An 18,790-nucleotide genomic window follows, 5' to 3' on the forward strand; every position below is an offset into this window, starting at 1 on the left:
AAACTAGAGATTGGGATCACAAACTTGTTTACAATGTTTAATTACGGAAAAAAATCATGGGAGAAGTAGTCGTTTTCTCATAGGCGTCGAGGAGTCTTGCACTGATGGACAATAGAAAGAATGCAGCACTTCTGCATTGGCTTCACTTTTTGGAACAGAAGGTGGCCTCTTGGGCGCCATGAAACGCTTCCTCTCTCATTTAGCAGTGTTGTTAAAGCTCATCTTTCACTGTATTGTTTTAAATTGTTTTAATTTTCCGTAACGTTTTGGTGAATCAATAAGACAGCAATCTCTTTCTCTCAAGCAATGAATTTCTTCGATTCCTCCTCAGGGAAACCTCCGGGGCGCGGGGGGTGGGCGGCGTAATCAGTGGGACAAATAGGCCACAATTCTTCAAGGTTCAGTGAAGGGTACTGGGTACCTTTTTTTCTTAAATTATCTTGGGATTTAAAGCTAAGGTGCCGTGGTTTCAAATTAGTTTTTTTTTTTGGCTAAAGGAAAGATATTGCATATTGATTTTTTTTCTCACTCTTCTTAGTGTGACTGTTTGGTTTATCTTTCTATGGGATTTGTTTTAAACCGCAGAGCGTCTCTGATATAGTTTTCTGTAGTTAGATTTTCCCTTCGGCCGACAGGACCCATGATGGCCTGTTTATGTGGGGAACATCCTCAGATCGCCTCTGGGTTTAGCCTCTGTGTGATCACTTGAAAAAAGATATTGATGCTTTAAAAAAGATAACTGTCTGGAGCCTTGGGGGGGGGGGGGGGGGGGGTAGTTTGCACTGTGGGGGAGGATGGCTTTGGTATTTTAGTTCGATGGTTGCTGTCAGTCCTGCTGATGGATTAACAAGCAAACAGCACCGCGTTGCTGCTGCTTTCATACTGGTATTGTGTGGGAGGTGTGTGTGTGTGTGTGTGTGCATCCGTGTGTGCATGTGTGGTGCTTCAGCCATTGCCAACATGTCCTGGTGTTGTAAAGTAACGTATTTTTTCGAGATAACAGCTTATTAAAAGCCAAAAGTCGCTCTCTGCCGCGTTCTCTGGAGCCTCTGATGTTGGTCGACATTGATTTTCACTGCGTCTACATGCAGGTCATGACCAGCATGTCTGATGCTCTCGGGTTTCTGAACGTCCCGCTGCATTCGTTGGCGTTTCTATTTTCCAGTGGACCTGAACATTTTTGTGGAAGAGCGCGCTGAAGCAAAAAAAGCAGCTCAGGCAGAGCACTAAAGCTTCTGATTTGCATAAGAAGGGAACGTCGGAGAGCCTATTTACAAAAAACGCCACCACTGCCCCAGGACATGAACTTAAACCCATCTTTCCTCAAGCTACAAACGGCTCGACTTTCAATGCTCACTGCATCTGCAGCGGAATGGTGCATGATTGTGAGTTACCTGGGGCCCCATAAATAACAAATGTGAACTTTTAATAGGAGTGGAATTGCCCTCTTAATGGCCCTCAAAGGACAAGGCAGTAGTTCAGAGGTGGGAGTCTGACCACCTGGTGACGTGGTGCAGCCAGAACAACCTGGAGCTCAACGCCCTGAAGACAGTGGAGATGGCTGTAGATTTTAGGGAGAACGCATCACCGCATGTGACTCCCTCGTCACCACTGTGCATTCCTCCCGTTTCCTGGGCTCCATCATCACCCAGGACCTCAAGTGGCAGCTGAACATCAGCTTCATCACCAAGAAGGCTCAGCAGAGGATGTTCTCCCTGAGGCAGCTGAAGAAATTCAACCTTCCAAAGACGATGATGGTGCACTTTTCCCTTATTTTTAAACTAACCCATAGCCTTATTTACTAACCTATAGCAATATATTTTATTTTATTCCTCTTCACTTCCACTATGTTGTCATGTTGTCTTGTTGTCCAACTGTTCTGCTGTTATGCGCCAACTGCCAAGTCAAATTCCTTGTATGTCTGACATATTTTGGTGATAAATGTTTCCTGATTCCTGAATTCTTTTTGCAGCGACAGTTACCCGCCTCCTCCGCTCCATGTTGAAATATCCTCGGCCAAGACACTGAACTCCTGATGGCTGCGTCGTCATTGTGTGAGTGGATCATTGAGTGTAAAGTTGTCTTTATTGAAATCGGCAGGTCAGTCATTCACACATTTTTCAATCCCTGACCTGCCGATTTTAGATTTTCATTATAGTTACTGTAACTCCAGTGTGGAAGCTTCACAGAGACACCAAGAACTATAATTAACTTTGATGTTAACCCTTTAATTACTTAAACTGTAAAACTATTTGAAACCACCCTGTTCCATTCAGCCACTCTAATCACCACTGTAATCAGGTGTCTCATTATCACCGAGCTTTTATCTCCCCAGACAGATGTGTTGTTGAACTTTCCCATATGGCAAAAGAAAACCACCTCAGTCGGAGTCCTTGACCTTAGTTGTGTGTCTTTGACATGAAAAAAAAACCTTCTTTGTTCACCCAAGGATACTATTTTCCTAATCCTTCGATGTAATTGGCACACGTAAAAGAAGGATGGGGGAAAAGGCCGCCTGGGTCTGTCCAAAGGTTAAAAAATGATTGCATTCCGGCACTTTTAAAGCTCCCTAATTAACTCCAAGTGTCACCTTTACGTTTCTGATTGAGCCTAGCAGGTTTTCCCTCGCTGGCAGCCCTCCAACAGTCCTTTCTCACTGTTGATTCAGCGAAAGTCGGACATTTGGGCTGCACCTATTTGCTTTCTTGCTCAGAGTTAACCGAGAACACCAAACACAACCATACGTTTCTCCTTTAAGTATGGATCTACACTCACCGGCCACTTTATTAGGTACACCTGTCCAACTGCTCGTTAACACTTAATTTCTAAGCAGCCAATCACATGGCGGCAACTCAGTGCATCTAGGCATGAAGACATTGTCAAGACAATCTCCTGCAGTTCAAACCGAGCATCAGTATGGGGAAGAAAGGTGATTTGAGTGACTTTGAACGTGGCATGATTGTTGGTGCCAGAAGGGCTGGTCTGAGTATTTCAGAAACTGCTAATCTACTGGGATTTTCACGCACAACCATCTCTAGGGTTTACAGAGAATGGTCCGAAAAAGAAAAAACATCCAGTGAACGGCAGTTCTGTGGGCGGAAATGCCTTGTTGATGCCAGAGGTCAGAGGAGAATGGCCAGACTGGTTCGAGCTGATAGAAGGGCAACAGTGACTCAAATAACCACCCGTTACAACCAAGGTGGGCATAAGAGCATCTCTGAACGCACAGTACGTCGAACTTTGAGGCAGATGGGCTACAGCAGCAGAAGACCACACCGGGTGCCACTCCTTTCAGCTAAGAACAGGAAACTGAGGCTACAATTTGCACAAGCTCATCGAAATTGGACAATAGAAGATTGGAAAAACGTTGCCTGGTCTGATGAGTCTCGATTTCTGCTGCGACATTCTGATGGTAGGGTCAGAATTTGGCGTCTACAACATGAAAGCATGGATCCATCCTGCCTTGTATCAACGGTTCAGGCTGGTGGTGGTGGTGTCATGGTGTGGGGAATATTTTCTTGGCACTCTTTGGGCCCCTTGGTACCAATTGAGCATCGTTGCAACGCCACAGCCTACCTGAGTATTGTTGCTGACCATGTCCATCCCTTTATGACCACAATGTACCCAACTTCTGATGGCTACTTTCAGCAGGATAATGCGCCATGTCATAAAGCTGGAATCATCTCAGACTGGTTTCTTGAACATGACAATGAGTTCGCTCTACTCAAATGGCCTCCACAATCACCAGATCTCAATCCAATAGAGCATCTTTGGGATGTGGTGGAACGGGAGATTCGCATCATGGATGTGCAGCCGACAAATCTGCGGCAACTGTGTGATGCCATCATGTCAATATGGACCAAACTCCCTGAGGAATGCTTCCAGCACCTTGTTGAATCTATGCCACGAAGAATTGAGGCAGTTCTGAAGGCAAAAGGGGGTCCAACCCGTTACTTGCATGGGGTACCTAATAAAGTGGCCGGTGAGTGTATACATTTAATGACAAACACTCTTATTCAGACGTACACACAGCATCAACGGACACTTCACCCAAATGAACCCTCTGCGCCACGCGCCCCTAAACAAAAGGTTCCTGGTGACCCTTGACTCTATGTTTGCGCAGCTCTTCTCCCGCAGCGAGCGCTCCCCAAGTCAACTGCACCTCATGAAACAGTGAGACCAGCGCTAAAATATAAAACTGTGAAGGTTGAATGAAAAATGTTATGTGATGCAATGTTTGGTGAAATAAGTCATACATTGTAAGTAGAAGAGAACAGTTGTGTTTGAAGTTACACTTTTTGTGTGAACAACACAACAGTGGTGGGTTTACTGCACGATCACAGGTCACCTCCCGGGAGGCTGCTTGCTGGTTTAAGACGCGTAACCGTGGTAACCAGTGCCAACCTCATGTGACGGAAGGAGGAAGTGTGAGCTGAACTGTAAAAGCTGTTTATACTTTAAAAGCGTTTTTGACGTTGCAGTCAAACTACCATTGTCAGCAGCGTTGTTGATACTACTGCATTGCATTGTGGGATATCTATAACAGATACTATTCCATATCGCCTCTGTTGTACAAAATCTGCTCACAGTTTGAGTGTATTAGTATGCAACGTTGTACGCCACCGTTGAGCACATAGCACAAGTCGCAAACTGATATCTAAGGAGAAACGTCTCATCTCTTAATTCAAAATTCAAGGTGCTATCGGCGGCCTTAACGACTCGCTGCGAGCTTGTTTCTGAGTGCAGCCGAGCGGCCCGCCTCTTTCATCTTAAAGCATTAGCGCTTTCATCCATCATTATGAAGGAGAAGCCCATGATGTGCGCTTTGAAGCCAACCCCCCCTGCACTCCCCCACCCCCCCCCCCCCCCCCCCTACCAGTTTGTGCACACTGCCCCGAAGCTGAGACAGGTCTTGTCACCGCATCTCATGAGTAGTTCATAAATAGACGAGATGCACATGTCAGCAAAGGAGTGGGAACAACGACCGGAGCTGCTGAGGCGCAGTGACCATGTCAGAGACGTAACCACGGAGATGGTGGACGGACAGACAGAGCTCTGAGCAAAGCAAAGACTGCACACTTGGGCAAAATAATTGAATGGTTGACAACATGCACTTACTGCGTATTGACAACTGAAGGTTATTTTCTCACATTGTCTGCGTTTTAGAGTATAACTCCCATTGTACTCTGGATGTCTCTGATTATCTTAAGCTAGATTTGACCGAAACTCAGCATCGCACTGACATCTGCTGGTGAGACAATATTAACGAATCCTACAATGGCCCTCAGTCAGATTTTTAACAAAGCAGACCAGTGGCATTTTCTAACCAAACGTGTCCGTGTCTTTAAGGAAAGAAACATTGTTGTTTTGGCTTCATTTTCCCAGACTGAATTCTCAATATGATATTTTTCATTAAATTTCTTGCCTGCACTCCAGAATCCAGCCGGCTCAGCACAAGCTTCAGTGCTTATTACTAAAGGTCTGAAGGCTTTATTGCGGTGCAGCAATGGAAAAATAAGATCTATTCATCTAATAAAAAATTGCTGCTGATTTACAGACGTCCATTTACCCATGCTACGGAGGAGAATATGGCAAACAACGTGACTTTTTTACAGCAGCAACAGAAGCTTATCAACAATCATTACAATAACTGGAGGCAGTCTACTTGAACAGCGGTAGCAACCATAGCTGGGAAAAAAAACAATATGTAGAAGAGCATCAAAACTAAATCCAAATAGGAGGATGAGAAGACCTCACCGAGAACTCTTCAGCAGGCACATTGTTGCTTGTTGTTCTCAAAATGAAAAACGGGAATAGACTGACCCTAAAATGTCATGCAGTCCACCTGAGCACAGCCCCAAGTATGTAATAGATACATTTCTGTGTGTTATTAAATGACAAAAGCACTATTATTGCTCTGAATCACATTTGCTGATATGTCGGGCGACTGATTGAGGAGGTGGAATGAGAAATGGGGAACTAGATAACACTTACCCGAAAATAACCTTATATTACCACCACAGGATATGATTACTTTAGCAGTGGTGGTTATTAATAATTAACTATAATCCCATTAACATCCCACGGTTAAGCCATAAATGTAAAAATGGAATCATGTTTAGCATCAAATAAAAGTTTAGTTAAGAGTCTACAGGCCTGCGTGCAGTGACAATCCTTAGCGTGTTATCCTGCTAGGTTGTTTACAGTGACCGTGCAAACATGTCGATCTTTCGGAGGCCTAGTGTTTGACATGTGGTTCAGCATGTAAATGTGTACAGTGTTACACAACGTGTTATATATTTAGCTCATACCCTTAGTGTGTCAACATGCTAGCATGGATACAGTGGGAAGCTAACATATTGGAAACAAAGTTTACCATTTAGCTTTGTGTTTGCATGGTAGCTTTTTAATTGTATATTAGTGTGCATTCTAATGCTAACATGTTGATGCTTAGCACACATGCTAAACTAAATACATGCTATGGATGCTATACTAACGTGCTAAACGTGCTAAACGTGTAATGTTTACTGTCTAAATTAGCACGTGTAGCTAGATTTTCACCTAACACCAATTACAGCTATTTGGTAATGAAACTTAAAATTGCCATTAACACTAATAAAAAAGAACCATTTATTTAATGATGACTAAAATGTCCAAGAGCAGATAATCACTAATATCCTCATTATATTGACCTAAACTGGGGCCCCTTTGTTGAACATGTGCAGCGCTAAAATATTTATGAGGCAATACTGGTGGACCTTTGATCAGCCGAGGGTCATTATTTTTTCTTTCATGTCTTTGAATTAATGGAGCTTATCTAATAATTTCCCTCTTATTTTCTTGTTTTGGAAACAATGCTATTACCCTCAAAAAGTTTTATTACTTCAGGTTTCCAGAGAGGCAGTAGGGAACATTTGCTTATGACCTCCACAACGTATCAAGTGAGTTCATCTGTTATTCCTTATGAGCTTTGCTGTTTTTTGACAGCCGGAACGAAACATCACCCACTCTGATTTGTTTACCGCAAACATTCCCCCCATTTCAAACCTGTGAAAAGAGTGAGCTGGAGTGAACGCAATGACAAGTGAGCAGTATCGAAACGCACAAAGTCACAGGGGAAGGAAAATGTCTCTGTCTATATTGCTTTAGGAATTTGCAAACCTTCTGACCTTGGATAATATTTAGCAACCGCAAATAATAGAGGAAAAAAAGATTTCCAGAATAAAGGAGGAGTCTCAGATCAATAAGTAACCACCAACAGAGATAGATTGTAGGATGCTTTATGGCTCGGGCAAAGGTGTGTCCTAATCTGATGGACGTCTGCTATAAATGTTACCTTCCCTGAGATCAGAACTGTCAAGCGAGGAGTTTACGTTCATAAAGAGACGATGCTTTGGCCCGCGCTGCTTAGCCTTGTGACGCTGCTCTCGGCGACGAGCGGCGGCGTGACAGAAAGGTGAGTTCCATTCAGCGTTCCATTTTGTGACTGACGGAAGGTTGTGGAAATGTCCCTTACAGCATTTTGTAGGAATAAAACATGCAACGAGTTGGTGGACGCACTTCCACCACTACTTCTCACATAATGTTTCCCTGTGCGAAACAGAGCCGAGTACGACTACTACAAATATCATCCCATGCTCGAGGTGAGTCGCTGCTCTTGCACACTTCCCTGAAATCCCCATCCTCACTTCTGAGGTGTAACGCCTGCATTCCCCCCTGCAGATCTCCCAATGGATGGACCAGGTTGCAATGGATCACCCTGGTGTTGTCACCGTGATGAAATACGGACAGACGTACGAGAAGAGGACCATCCGCTTGCTCAAGGTCGGCCGCCTTTGGACTCAGATCAGATCAGAAATGTGTTGTGTGGCAGCTAAAGAAGAAGCTTTGCGAATGTGTCGTTAAGATTGGTCTGAATACTGGGGAGAAAAAGAAAGCCATCTGGATGGACTGTGGTATTCATGCCAGGGAGTGGATCGCCCCGGCCTTCTGTCAGTACTTTGTCAGTCAGGTATGAGTTATGTGATCATTAAAAAATTAAAATTTCTGTCATACGCAAAAGACAATGCTTTTATTAAGCTGTAATGAGGAACTTTTGTGTTTCCCCACCTCAAATCAGATCCTGAAAGCCCACAAAACGGACTTAAAAATGCAAGAAATGCTGAAAAACATGGACTTCTACGTCACCCCAGTTCTCAACATCGACGGCTACATCTACACCTGGGAGAACAACGCGGTCGGTGCTCACGCTCGAACGATTCTAATCCAATTTCTTTTGGAGGGTTGCTCTGAACTCCGGCTCTCAGGCCACAGATGAGCAGGATATGGGGCAAAGACGCTCTATTAAAGAGACGGCGGTTTAGCCACAGCGAGTCCCGATTCAATCAGGGAATAAATTGATTTCAGGTGCTCAGTGTGACCCATGTTGAAAATCATCTCATTTTCAAAATAAGATGGATTGAAAAATGATACCAAAGAGCGATCCAAGGCCGCACTAAAGTATGTTTGAGTGGCCATTTGATGTCCCACTAAATTGATAGAGGTAGTAAAACCAGCTGATGTAACCAATTGCTCTTTTTTACCTGTAGACTCGTCTGTGGAGGAAGAACAGGTCACCGGGACCTTTGGGCAACAGCTGCACCGGCGTCGATCTCAACCGCAACTTTGACGCTAACTGGGGCAGTAAGTCTTGTTTTTTTCCATCTCCTTATTCATGCATCCTTTTGCTTTAATAAAAATGAAGTTTGTCGGACACCTGCGCTTTGTTTCCCCCAGATTTCACTAAAACAGTGTCATCCATGCACACATTTGATTAAAGGTACTTGAGACAAAAAAGGTTAGCTCATACAATTCCCACAATGCAACACAATTCCGTAAATATCTACAGCTCTCAAAATCCTTGTACTTAACACGGATTATTTCTCTGATTAGAAGTGTTTTTGAGGATGGGGTGACCAATAAATGGCAAGAAAATATGAAATACCTACATGCAAATTATATATAGGGCTTTTACTGTGAAGGAGGGAATGGATTTGCTTTTCTCTGTCTTTCTCATGGTTCTCATCCTTGTTCCTCGTAATATGATTGGTTGACGCCGCTATGTTCAGAAAATATATTGTATTGCTCTATTTTGCTGCGTGACATCGTTGTTCTGTGCAAAGTATTAGTGACCAAAATAATAGCTAAAAAACTGAATGTGCCAATTTAATGTCATGACTATAACATTAAACTGACTCAAAATACTAGTGCCAGAAAATGTAACAAAATACAATACATATATTTTGTATTTAAAATACAGGAAAATCTTTTTTCTGGATTTTATGTTTTCTTACCATCGTTCACGAACAGGAGGACTCAGACAGATTGACACGAGGAGTGAAATTCGATTAAAAAAAATAAACTTTATTTCAACTAAACTATTGAATACCTAGTGGCAAACAGGGACCAAGAAGCAAGACAAACCAAAAGGACTCTCTTACATCGACGATCAAAGTACAAAGAGACAAGGCACACAATTACATCACATTTTTTATTGGACCTACCACATACAAATTAGACCAACAGGTGATGTTTGCAGATATTAAATTGATGTTGTTCAGGTGGATTTCTAAGATTTAATTGTGTAAAAAGCTGCAAGAAGCTTTGTCACTTCTTCATTTGATTGTGATTATTTCCCTTTCTTCTTCGGCTGCGCTCACAGCGGTCGGGGTGTCGGTCAACTGCTCCTCCGAAATCTACTGCGGGAGCCAACCGGTGTCTGAGCCCGAGGCACAGGCCGTCACTTATTTTGTGGGCACCCGACCGCAAGAGTTCCTGTGTTTCCTCACCATCCACTCCTACGGCCAGCTGCTCCTGCTTCCATACGGACACCCCAACTTCACCGCCTCCAACTACCAAGAGATGGTACTCCAAGCACACCCACGCACGCTTTGACACATTATGAGCACACATGTAATATTTGACCTTTCAAGTCAGGATGCAAAAAAAACAAAGTTTCTACATAATAATAAAGAGGAATACTCTGCATGCTGCCATAGAAATTGAGCAGTTAAGGTTGGACAGCCTGTTACAAACACTTTGGTACTCAGAGTTTGGGGTTAAATATGTACAGAACATTAGAATGGTGCATTGCATAAAGTTTTGTAGAGTCATGTCAGCCTCTTGTGGAGGATGAGGCAAGGTTTTCCAGTGTTACACACTTGAATTGATGCCAGAACATCCTGCTGGGTCTTTTATGTAAGTGGATGAAATATCAGTTAAAAAAAAAACCTCAGTACCAAAAATCCCATTATTTTTTGACAAAAAATGAAAAAAGAAATTGGCTGAATATCTGAATGTCTTCCAGTAGGGTTTTTCCATCATTTTGACTGAATACACTTCCCTCAATACTAGTAAAAACCTGCAGCATTAAGGTACTTATATGCTTTCAAGGAGTGTATGATGAAAGCAAACATCTGGTTCCTCAGATGGAGGTGGGTTTGGGTGCAGCAGACGCCATCAGGAAGGTCCACGGGATGAACTACAGGGTCGGAACCTCACCGGATGTGCTGTGTAAGTCATGCCGGTCCTCCCGTGCCTGTTTGAGCAGCGTTGCCAGGGGGACGGGACAGTAAAACGTTATTTCTATCATTTCTATTTTCCACAGACCCCAACTCTGGCTCATCGAGAGACTGGGCTCGCATGCAGGAGATCCCCTTCTCCTTCACCTTCGAGCTAAGGGACAATGGGACCTTCGGCTTTGAGCTGCCCGAGGATGAGATCCGGCCGGCGTGCGAGGAGGCCTACAGCGGAGCACTGCACATCATCACCTACGCCCACGACAAGACCTTTAGTGGTGCCGTAGCGACCGCTGCCGCAACCCTGTCGATCATGCTGTTAGCAGTCGGCGTCACCGGCAACTCCCTGCTGTGAGGAGGAACAAATTGACCTGTAGTGCGTTCCGTTCTAGCCATCCTGTGTATCTGCCACTAGTATCCAGTTTTTATGTTACTGTAAGAAACTGTTTGCTTGTGGTTTTTTGACTTTTAGGGAAGGATGATCAATAGAGTATGATCAGTGTGTAAATGTATCTTTTGGTGGATAATAATAAAGCCATAATAAATGTTGCAAAGTGTCTGTTTGTAAATCATTCCCAAGTCTATTTTTATTTCATTGAATATCCTAAAATATTTAAAGCATATGTTGTCCCAAAAAACAATTAAAATATGTGCCCTTGCTTTCATACTTTCAACAGCCGGCCCATTCCCTCATCGCATTTGCATTTTATTTGTCATTGTTTGCTTCAAATCTGACAGAATATGACAAATAATACAGTATGTAGCATAAGACAAACACAATGTTTGAGGAAAGTTCACATATGTCTATCTGTGTGATCCTTTAGGGAAGGATAAATGCTTCACAGTGTTAAGAGACTGCCTTAAAGCTGAGATTCGGCGCCGCTTGCCGCTGGGTTCCTGAACGGCTGGAAGCCTTGCTGCCTCAGACCTGCAAGTGGCAAAAAGAGCTGCTCCTCTGGAGGGAACCGGTCCCAGAGCGTCCACGTCCAACCTGAGACAGAGAGAACCGTGCACACTGCTTAGGAGGGTGAGGAGGGGGTGGGAGATCATTCATTTTCTCAAATTAAAACTGGTGAACAATGGTAGTCCCACATCACATACCCTCATTCTTCTCCGGCTCCAGGTTCTCGGGCTCTCCCGACTGCTTCCGGTCCAGTTCTCCCTGCATGATTATGGTGACGTAGTGGTACTGCTCCTCCACTCTGATGGAGTTCACCACCGAGGCGAAGCGGACGTCCACCAAGCTCACCCCAGCTTCCTCCAGCACCTCTCTCTGAGCACACTGCTCCCATGACTCTCTTTCAATGAAACAGAAATGAGTTTGTGACATCCACTGGAAGTCATCGCGATGCTTGTGAAGTAAACTTCACCATGTGCAGTTCAAACATGAATGTCACAATTTGATGCACTCAACAAGATTATAGCTTTAGCTAATTTGCATTATGACAAGAATAACATGATAACAAACAGTTCAGGGTGAAAGACATGAGTTGAGTGCTGAGCAGAATTAACATGCTTTTAACATATAGACATCCCCCACTGATTACCAAGGCTCCCCACGTCAAACCACATTAGCTTCAAAAAATTGAGAATTAATATTCATTCAAACTTATTGAGCAAACACGTGCTAAAATGCAAATTCAACATGTGTTTATTTCCACTGAACCGCTTGGGGGATTTCGGCCCATCGAAAACTGGTTTAAATTATTTTTATTTGATTGTAAAAATCCCTGTTAGTACCAAACAAACGTAACCTAGCGGAAGCCGTAATGTTTATTTTTTAATACAACAGAAATGGGTGTTTGACGACGTCACACAGCCAACGTCACTACGTCGTCTCATACTTATGAATGGGGGTAGCCGAGTTAGCTAACCACTGTAACGTTAGCTGTCCAAGCCACGTACCCGAACTCCAAGTGGCCCCCGGGGAGCTGGTACGTCCCGTAGCCCATCGGGCTCCTCCGTTTCCCCACGAGAACACAGCCCGGGTGGGCCGAGTCTGTCACCAACACCCCGACCCCAACTCCTGGACGTTTCACGGTTTTATCTGACATCGGTTCGACTCATAAATAACACAAAGTTAGCTTAAAATGATCGTTGCTATACGGAGGAGTAGCTAGTGGCAAGAGGTTTCCTTTCGAGTTACTTCCGTCCTCGCTTTAAAAAAAATTGTAGGGTAGACTCTCTTGTTGTTTTTACTTTGGAACCCTAATTTAGTCCTTCGTTCAGCCTTGTATGGTGGCAACAATATAGCGCTGTATAAATTACTACAAAATGCCGAATCAGTCATTCTTATTAGCTGACTATTTATTGCCTGCGTAAAAGATGTATTCTTTGACGTGTTAAACACTCTTTGGCTACAGAGCTCGTCCGTAGCGTGACCTCCCTGAAGCCATCGCCTCTATTACTGGTTATTTATTCATTTAATGGACTATAATCACGTTTTAAAGCCCCAGCTTCTGCCAACAAACAAAGGTGTAACACTGCCACCTAGTGACAAGATGTGTCCATTGTATGTCACTGTATAGACTTTATAGAGACTATTATGATGGCTATTATCTGATGAGTCAGTTGCAATCAATGCTTTTATCTCTCTTGATTTTGATATAGAGCCTTTTCTTAGAAAGGAGGTGGAGGAGGAAGCGTTCCACTTTATTTACAGTAAAGTCTAATAGTTAAGCCAAATTTCACACATTTCAACTGTCAATCTAGCTCATCATCTGCTGATCTCATCAACTAAAAGGAACGCAGAGGGAAACTCATATTCCTATTACACTTACCATCTAAAGAACATATCACACATATTCATTATTCTGTACTTTTACTGAAGTGGACAAATTACTTCAACATTGTCGTAGTAGTATGTTTGTATATGGTTAGTAAAATTAAAAAAAATCATATCAGAATGAATACACTACAGTCAAACGCTCGGCCCATTCACACACCTTTAGCAGTTTTCCACCGGCACCCGTTTTCCCCGCTCGACCTGCCCGGTGGCTCTGGCCCCGCCCTTTTCAACCTCTCCCTCCTCTCCCCGAGAGACACGACAGTCTTCCGATCAGTCCAGACCAGTCTTTCTTCACCGCTCTGCTTGCGATTTTCTCTTTATCCTCTCTGCCGGCATGAGCGGCAAGTTGTGGACTGAGGAGCAGTTTAACTGCCCCGTGTGTCTTGACCTCCCCAATGATCCGGTCACAATCCCTTGCGGGCACAGCTACTGCATGGGCTGCATCAAGGACTACTGGAGCAAGGACAACCCCACGGGGGTCTACACCTGCCCCCAATGCCGAAAGAGCTTCTCCCCCAAGCCTTCCCTGGCCAGGAACACCATGCTGGCCGAGGCGGTAGAGCAGCTCCGCAAAGGGGCCCACAAGGCCGACGTGCGTGAGTCCATGCGGAGCGCCAGCTCCTCGGCCGGACCCAAAAGGAAGACGTCCTCCTCCTCTTCCTCCTCCTCCTCTTCGGCGGTCCCGTGCGACATGTGCAAAGGGGAGCGCCGAGCGGCGGTCAAGAGCTGCCTGTCGTGCATGACCTCGTACTGCGCCGCCCACCTGAAGCCCCACTCCACCAAGAAGGCCCTGAAGGCGCACGAGCTGATTGCGCCCACGGCCAACCTGGCGGAGAAGATCTGCACCCAGCACAAGTACCTGCAGGAGTTCTACTGCCGCCAGTGCAAGATGTTCATCTGCTGGCTGTGCACCAGCAACCAACACAAGGGCCACGAGTGCGTCTCCACCAAGGCCGAGCGGCTGGAGAAACAGGTGAGAGGAGGGGACGCTGCGCCGGGATCAGTTCCCTGGGGGAACCCTTGTTTGTTTGTGATCGGTGATGTCTTTCTTCATTATTCATAATAAGTGGTGTATTATTTTAACCAGTTCATTTAATCGAACACAGTTGAATAAATCTCAGCAGCTTGAATAGAGTAGTATAGGTAGTACTCTGTAACAGTACTATGTGCTGTACATCGCCCCACCTGCTGTCCATTGTTCGGCGCGATGGGTTTCTGTGTCTTTCGAGGGTGTCGTCCTCTCTCCTTTTGTGTCTCCAGCCGGGCTGAGAACATTCCTTACTGCATTCCTGTCCAATCATAACGCACCGTGCTCTTGTGTTGTCTGTGACACACGGCATTTCCTCCTATCCTGCTTTTTTTTTCCTTCCTTGAGATGGATGAATTCTCATGTGGCCCTTCTGCAGAAAGTGCTGTCAGAGATGCAGACTGAAACTCAGCAGAGGCTGAAAGACCGCCAGCAAGAGCTGAAGGACATGAAGAAGATGATGGAGGGGATGAAGGTCGGCTGCTAGCACTGATTTTCGTGACCTCAAAACAAGTATTTCCCATCTCTTTTCATTGTTAAATCTGACCCCCTCATGTTCTTCCTCCCCCTCCTCCTCCCCTCTCCCAGCGTTCTGCAGACAGGGTGCACGGCGACACGGAGCAAGTGCTGGTGGAACTGCAGCACTCGGTGGAGCGTCTGCAGGAGCTGCTGGAGGAGGTGCTGGACCAGGCCAGCATGGAGAAGATGGGACAGGCCCAGGAGGTCATCGATAACCTGGAGGCCGAGATCAAGGAGCTGAAAAAGAGGGAGACGGAGATGAGGGACCTGGTGCACTGTGAGGACCACATCCACTACCTGGAGGTAGGCAGGAAGCTAGAAACATTGACTTGTTGAAAACTAGGACAACGGAAAATTCAAATCCTTTTAAATACGTACATTTCGGTTTTTCTTCTGCATTAATTTAAAACTATTTGTATCGGCATCAGAAATAGAGTATATAAATTTGTTATTTGGTTTTTGTATTCCGCCATTACATTACATGTCATTTAGCTAAAGCTTTTATCCCAAGCGACTTACAATAGGGGCATTTCAACCACACAAAGGATGCAAACCCAGAAGAACAAGAAAGTGCAATTGCATCAAATAACTTGCTGTACAAAAGCCCCATTATAAGTACAATTAAAGTGCTACATGCCGCGTTTCCTCTCAGGCCTGCGAGGCCGTGTGCAGCCCCCTGGAGTCGGGGGACCTGCCCGTCGTGGTGGCCAACCCTGACGCTTCCTTTGAGCCCGTGCGGGAAGCCGTCCTGGACCTCCGGGAACGCGTGGAGGACCTGTGCAACCAGGAGCTGAGCAAGATCACCAAACAAGGTCACCACGTGTCTCGCCTCGTTTCGCCCCCGCTTCTCTTCTCCTTTCCTTGTACGATCTTTCATGTAATCTCGTCTGTTCTCTTCCAGTCAACGACACCACCCTGTTCACACTGAAGGACTGTGAGTTTTAGGCATTTATTTTTACCGCCATGGAGCACCACAAGCGAGTCTTCATTGCTTAACTTCCTCCTTGTCTTACACAGCCAACCGGAGCGGAGGGGCAAAGGGAGGGATTCTGAAATGTGAGTTTGTTTGTTATTTGAAATAAACAGGAGAGAACTCTTGAAAGACTTTTATTTCATAAAGACTAATTTCTCCTTTTCTTTCCACAGTGTTTGGCCTGGCCTCTCGCAACACTAACAGCCGCCCAGCAGGTACGTCCTGTCTCCCTGAGTCTATACCTCATCCTCCTCCACGTCAATATGCCAAACACATACGTGATTTCTGTCTTGTCTCTCAGCCGCTGGAGCGCAGCCGCGGAGTGCAGACAGACGAGGTGATGCCAGCTGACGTGTGACAATATAATGGACAGGGGGGGGTGGGGGGCGCTCCTTGTTAAACACTATGTTGTCATCGTGTCATTCAGGTATCGGCCTCAAGAGTCAAGACGTGAGGAGCAGAGACAGTCCACGAGGTAAGACAGAAAAAACGACAATGGAGGTGTGTGTGTGTGTGTGTGTGTGTGTGTGTGTGTGTGTGTGTGTGTGTGTGTGTGTGTAAAATATGCTTCTTCCTTGTAACAGACAGAGGAACCACAAGCTCACCCAGACCCCGAGACAGGCAGAGAGGGGAGAGAGAGACAGGTGGGTTCCTGATGACAATGCTTTAAAACAATGATCATAAAACCCCTTATAAAGTTATTCATTTTTATAAGGAATTACAAGGCCAAGTATCATATGTCTGTATGTATTTAGTTTTGATTTTTAAAAAATTCTTACCATACACCAATGATTTAGTGAGCTTTAATCAACTGGTACTGGTCATAAACCCTGAGATCAAACTTGTCCTCCGAGCAGTGAGGGAGACCAACCCCAGACCGAGCCTCGTCCCCAGCCCCACTCCTGGACGCGCAGAGTCTCAGTCTCTTTGGAGCAGGGCCAGTCAGAGCCAGGCTGTCCAGGCTGTCCCCGCTGTGGCCCCGACCCAGACTCCAATCGCGGCCACCCCGATTCCCGCTCCAGCACCAGCACCAACCGGAGGTAGACCTTTTTCTTGACGAAACAAAACCCTTGACTGCCGCCAACAACAAAATGCTCAGACTTTTCTTCGATTCCCCTTTCTCCTCCTCCTCCTCCTCCTCCTCCTCCCCAGGTTCAGGATCCAGTTTCAGTCGAATGCAGTCCATCAGCAGCCTGTTCCGCTCCCATCGGCGCGGCACCACCCCGGCCACCCCGGCTACCCCAGCTACCCCAGCCGGTAACACACTGCCAGCCGGAGGAAACCCATGTAAGATCCAAAAGTACCTCGACTCATTTGTATGTACAGACTGAATTGGCCCCAATGATCAGAACATGTCTCTATGTCAGTAGTCACATGGTGTGTTGAATCTGTGTCTAAGTGTGTGGCTCGTTTACACCCAACAGGGGCGATGGCTTCTCCATCTGAATCACCAACGCAAAGTAAGACGGCCGCCTTTACATGTTGGATTCATTTATTTCGGCTCATAACTTGAACATGGACCCGATGTTAATGCCACACTCTTTCCTCATTGGACAGTTAACCCCGGTCTGTTCTTGGACCTGCCCACCCCCACCTCGGTGATGCACGCTCCTGCTTTTCCCACGCGTGAGTTCATTTAATCCTCCTCATTTTGAGACAAAGAGACGAGAGTGAAAACAATGCATTGCAACCAAGAACAAACGGGACAAGAATGAATAATCAACAAACAAAACCTTTTTTCAAGTGCGAGAGATCAACCTGGACAGCATCCAGGCCCCGGAGCCCAGGACCAGAGAGGAGTTCCTGCAGTGTGAGTTGCTACGTTTCGATACGTTTTTAGATGCAGGGAATAAACAGTTGCTGTTAATGTTTACAACAAAGAGCTTGCAGAAATTGCGATGGAAACAGATTCCTTAAAAATAACTACAGAAGGTGTTTGAAAGTGCACTCAAAGGTTGATATTCTTTACTAAAAAACAGTCCCAACTCAAGTCCAATTCCAGGCCTTCTAACCAAACCAAGACTTTTCACAGTTCTGCTTAAAAAAAAAGGAAAGACTTATCCAGACTGTGTGACTAATTGCCTACCAAAAACCCTCTAGACTCGGTGACCTTGACCCTCGACGCGGACACCGCCCACCGGCGGCTGGCCCTCACCGAGGGCAACACCAAAGCCACCCTGCAGGCAGCGGCACAGCCCTACCCCAACGCAGCCCAGCGCTTCGACGGCTGGACCCAGGTGATGTGCGCGAGCCCGCTGCACGCCCAGCGCTGCTACTGGGAGGTGGAGTGGAGGGGCCGGGGCTCCTCCATGGGCGTGGCCTACGGCGCCATGGCCCGGAAGGGCTCGGACGCCCGGTCGGGGCTCGGCTACAACGCCCAGTCGTGGACCCTGGAGCTGTCGGACACCTGCTGCTCGGCCATGCACGACAACGAGAAGCGGGATATCCCGGTGACCTACTCGCCCCGCCTGGGCCTCTACGTGGACATGTCCACGGGGACGCTGGCCTTCTACAGCGTGGCAGAGAGCATGACGCACCTGCACAGCTTTCAGGCCAACTTCACGCAGCCGCTCTACGCCGCCTTCGCGGTGGGCAGCGGGGTCGGGGTGGGCCTGGACTTTGCCCTCGGACAGTTCAGTTCCAGCACCGACAGCATCAAGATCTGTCCCATGTGAGGGGGGGGCGGGGGGGGGGGGGACGGAGGATCCTTACTTTGTTTAATAAAATCACTAAGTGGAGGCGATGCAATTCAATGTAACATTTTTAAAACCAGACACACATAAGTGAATCTAATGAGGTTCTCCCAACTCAGGATGTGGTGTTTGGTGAGAATATTGCAGTGATGGTGTTTTTAGGGCTTGAGGGAGAATGTGAATACACAAGCAGTAGGTCAGATGGAGGACAATCATAGCATTAAAATACAATTT

General features: G+C 46.0%; 3 protein-coding genes across 3 annotated transcripts; 2 read left to right on the plus strand and 1 right to left on the minus strand.

Moving 5' to 3' along the window:
* Positions 1-7,298: 7,298 nt before the first annotated feature.
* Positions 7,299-11,199, plus strand: cpo (carboxypeptidase O). Its single transcript, XM_037465426.2, has 9 exons — positions 7,299-7,456; positions 7,604-7,643; positions 7,723-7,824; positions 7,907-8,011; positions 8,120-8,236; positions 8,589-8,682; positions 9,701-9,903; positions 10,467-10,551; positions 10,646-11,199. Exons 1-9 carry the CDS (start codon positions 7,389-7,391, stop codon positions 10,909-10,911), a joined length of 1,080 nt encoding a protein of 359 aa, XP_037321323.2. The 5' UTR covers positions 7,299-7,388; the 3' UTR covers positions 10,912-11,199.
* Positions 11,200-11,249: 50 nt separating this feature from the next.
* On the minus strand, positions 11,250-13,008 carry nudt15 (nudix (nucleoside diphosphate linked moiety X)-type motif 15). The gene is made up of 3 exons (XM_037465686.2): positions 12,462-13,008; positions 11,658-11,854; positions 11,250-11,547 (listed from the first exon to the last, which is right to left on the minus strand). The coding sequence occupies exons 1-3, from the start codon at positions 12,608-12,610 to the stop codon at positions 11,417-11,419; spliced, it is 477 nt and encodes a 158-aa protein (XP_037321583.1). The 5' UTR covers positions 12,611-13,008; the 3' UTR covers positions 11,250-11,416.
* Positions 13,009-13,138: 130 nt separating this feature from the next.
* trim25l (tripartite motif containing 25, like) lies at positions 13,139-18,538 on the plus strand. The gene is made up of 16 exons (XM_037464750.2): positions 13,139-14,317; positions 14,751-14,846; positions 14,960-15,193; positions 15,543-15,702; positions 15,792-15,824; positions 15,908-15,946; positions 16,037-16,078; positions 16,165-16,200; positions 16,291-16,338; positions 16,448-16,507; positions 16,721-16,903; positions 17,016-17,150; positions 17,288-17,323; positions 17,421-17,489; positions 17,608-17,673; positions 17,964-18,538. The coding sequence occupies exons 1-16, from the start codon at positions 13,679-13,681 to the stop codon at positions 18,536-18,538; spliced, it is 2,451 nt and encodes an 816-aa protein (XP_037320647.2). The 5' UTR covers positions 13,139-13,678.
* Positions 18,539-18,790: the final 252 nt, after the last annotated feature.

Source organism: Pungitius pungitius, chromosome 3, assembly GCF_949316345.1.
Source record: "Pungitius pungitius chromosome 3, fPunPun2.1, whole genome shotgun sequence".
NCBI classification, from domain to species: Eukaryota; Metazoa; Chordata; class Actinopteri; order Perciformes; family Gasterosteidae; genus Pungitius; species Pungitius pungitius.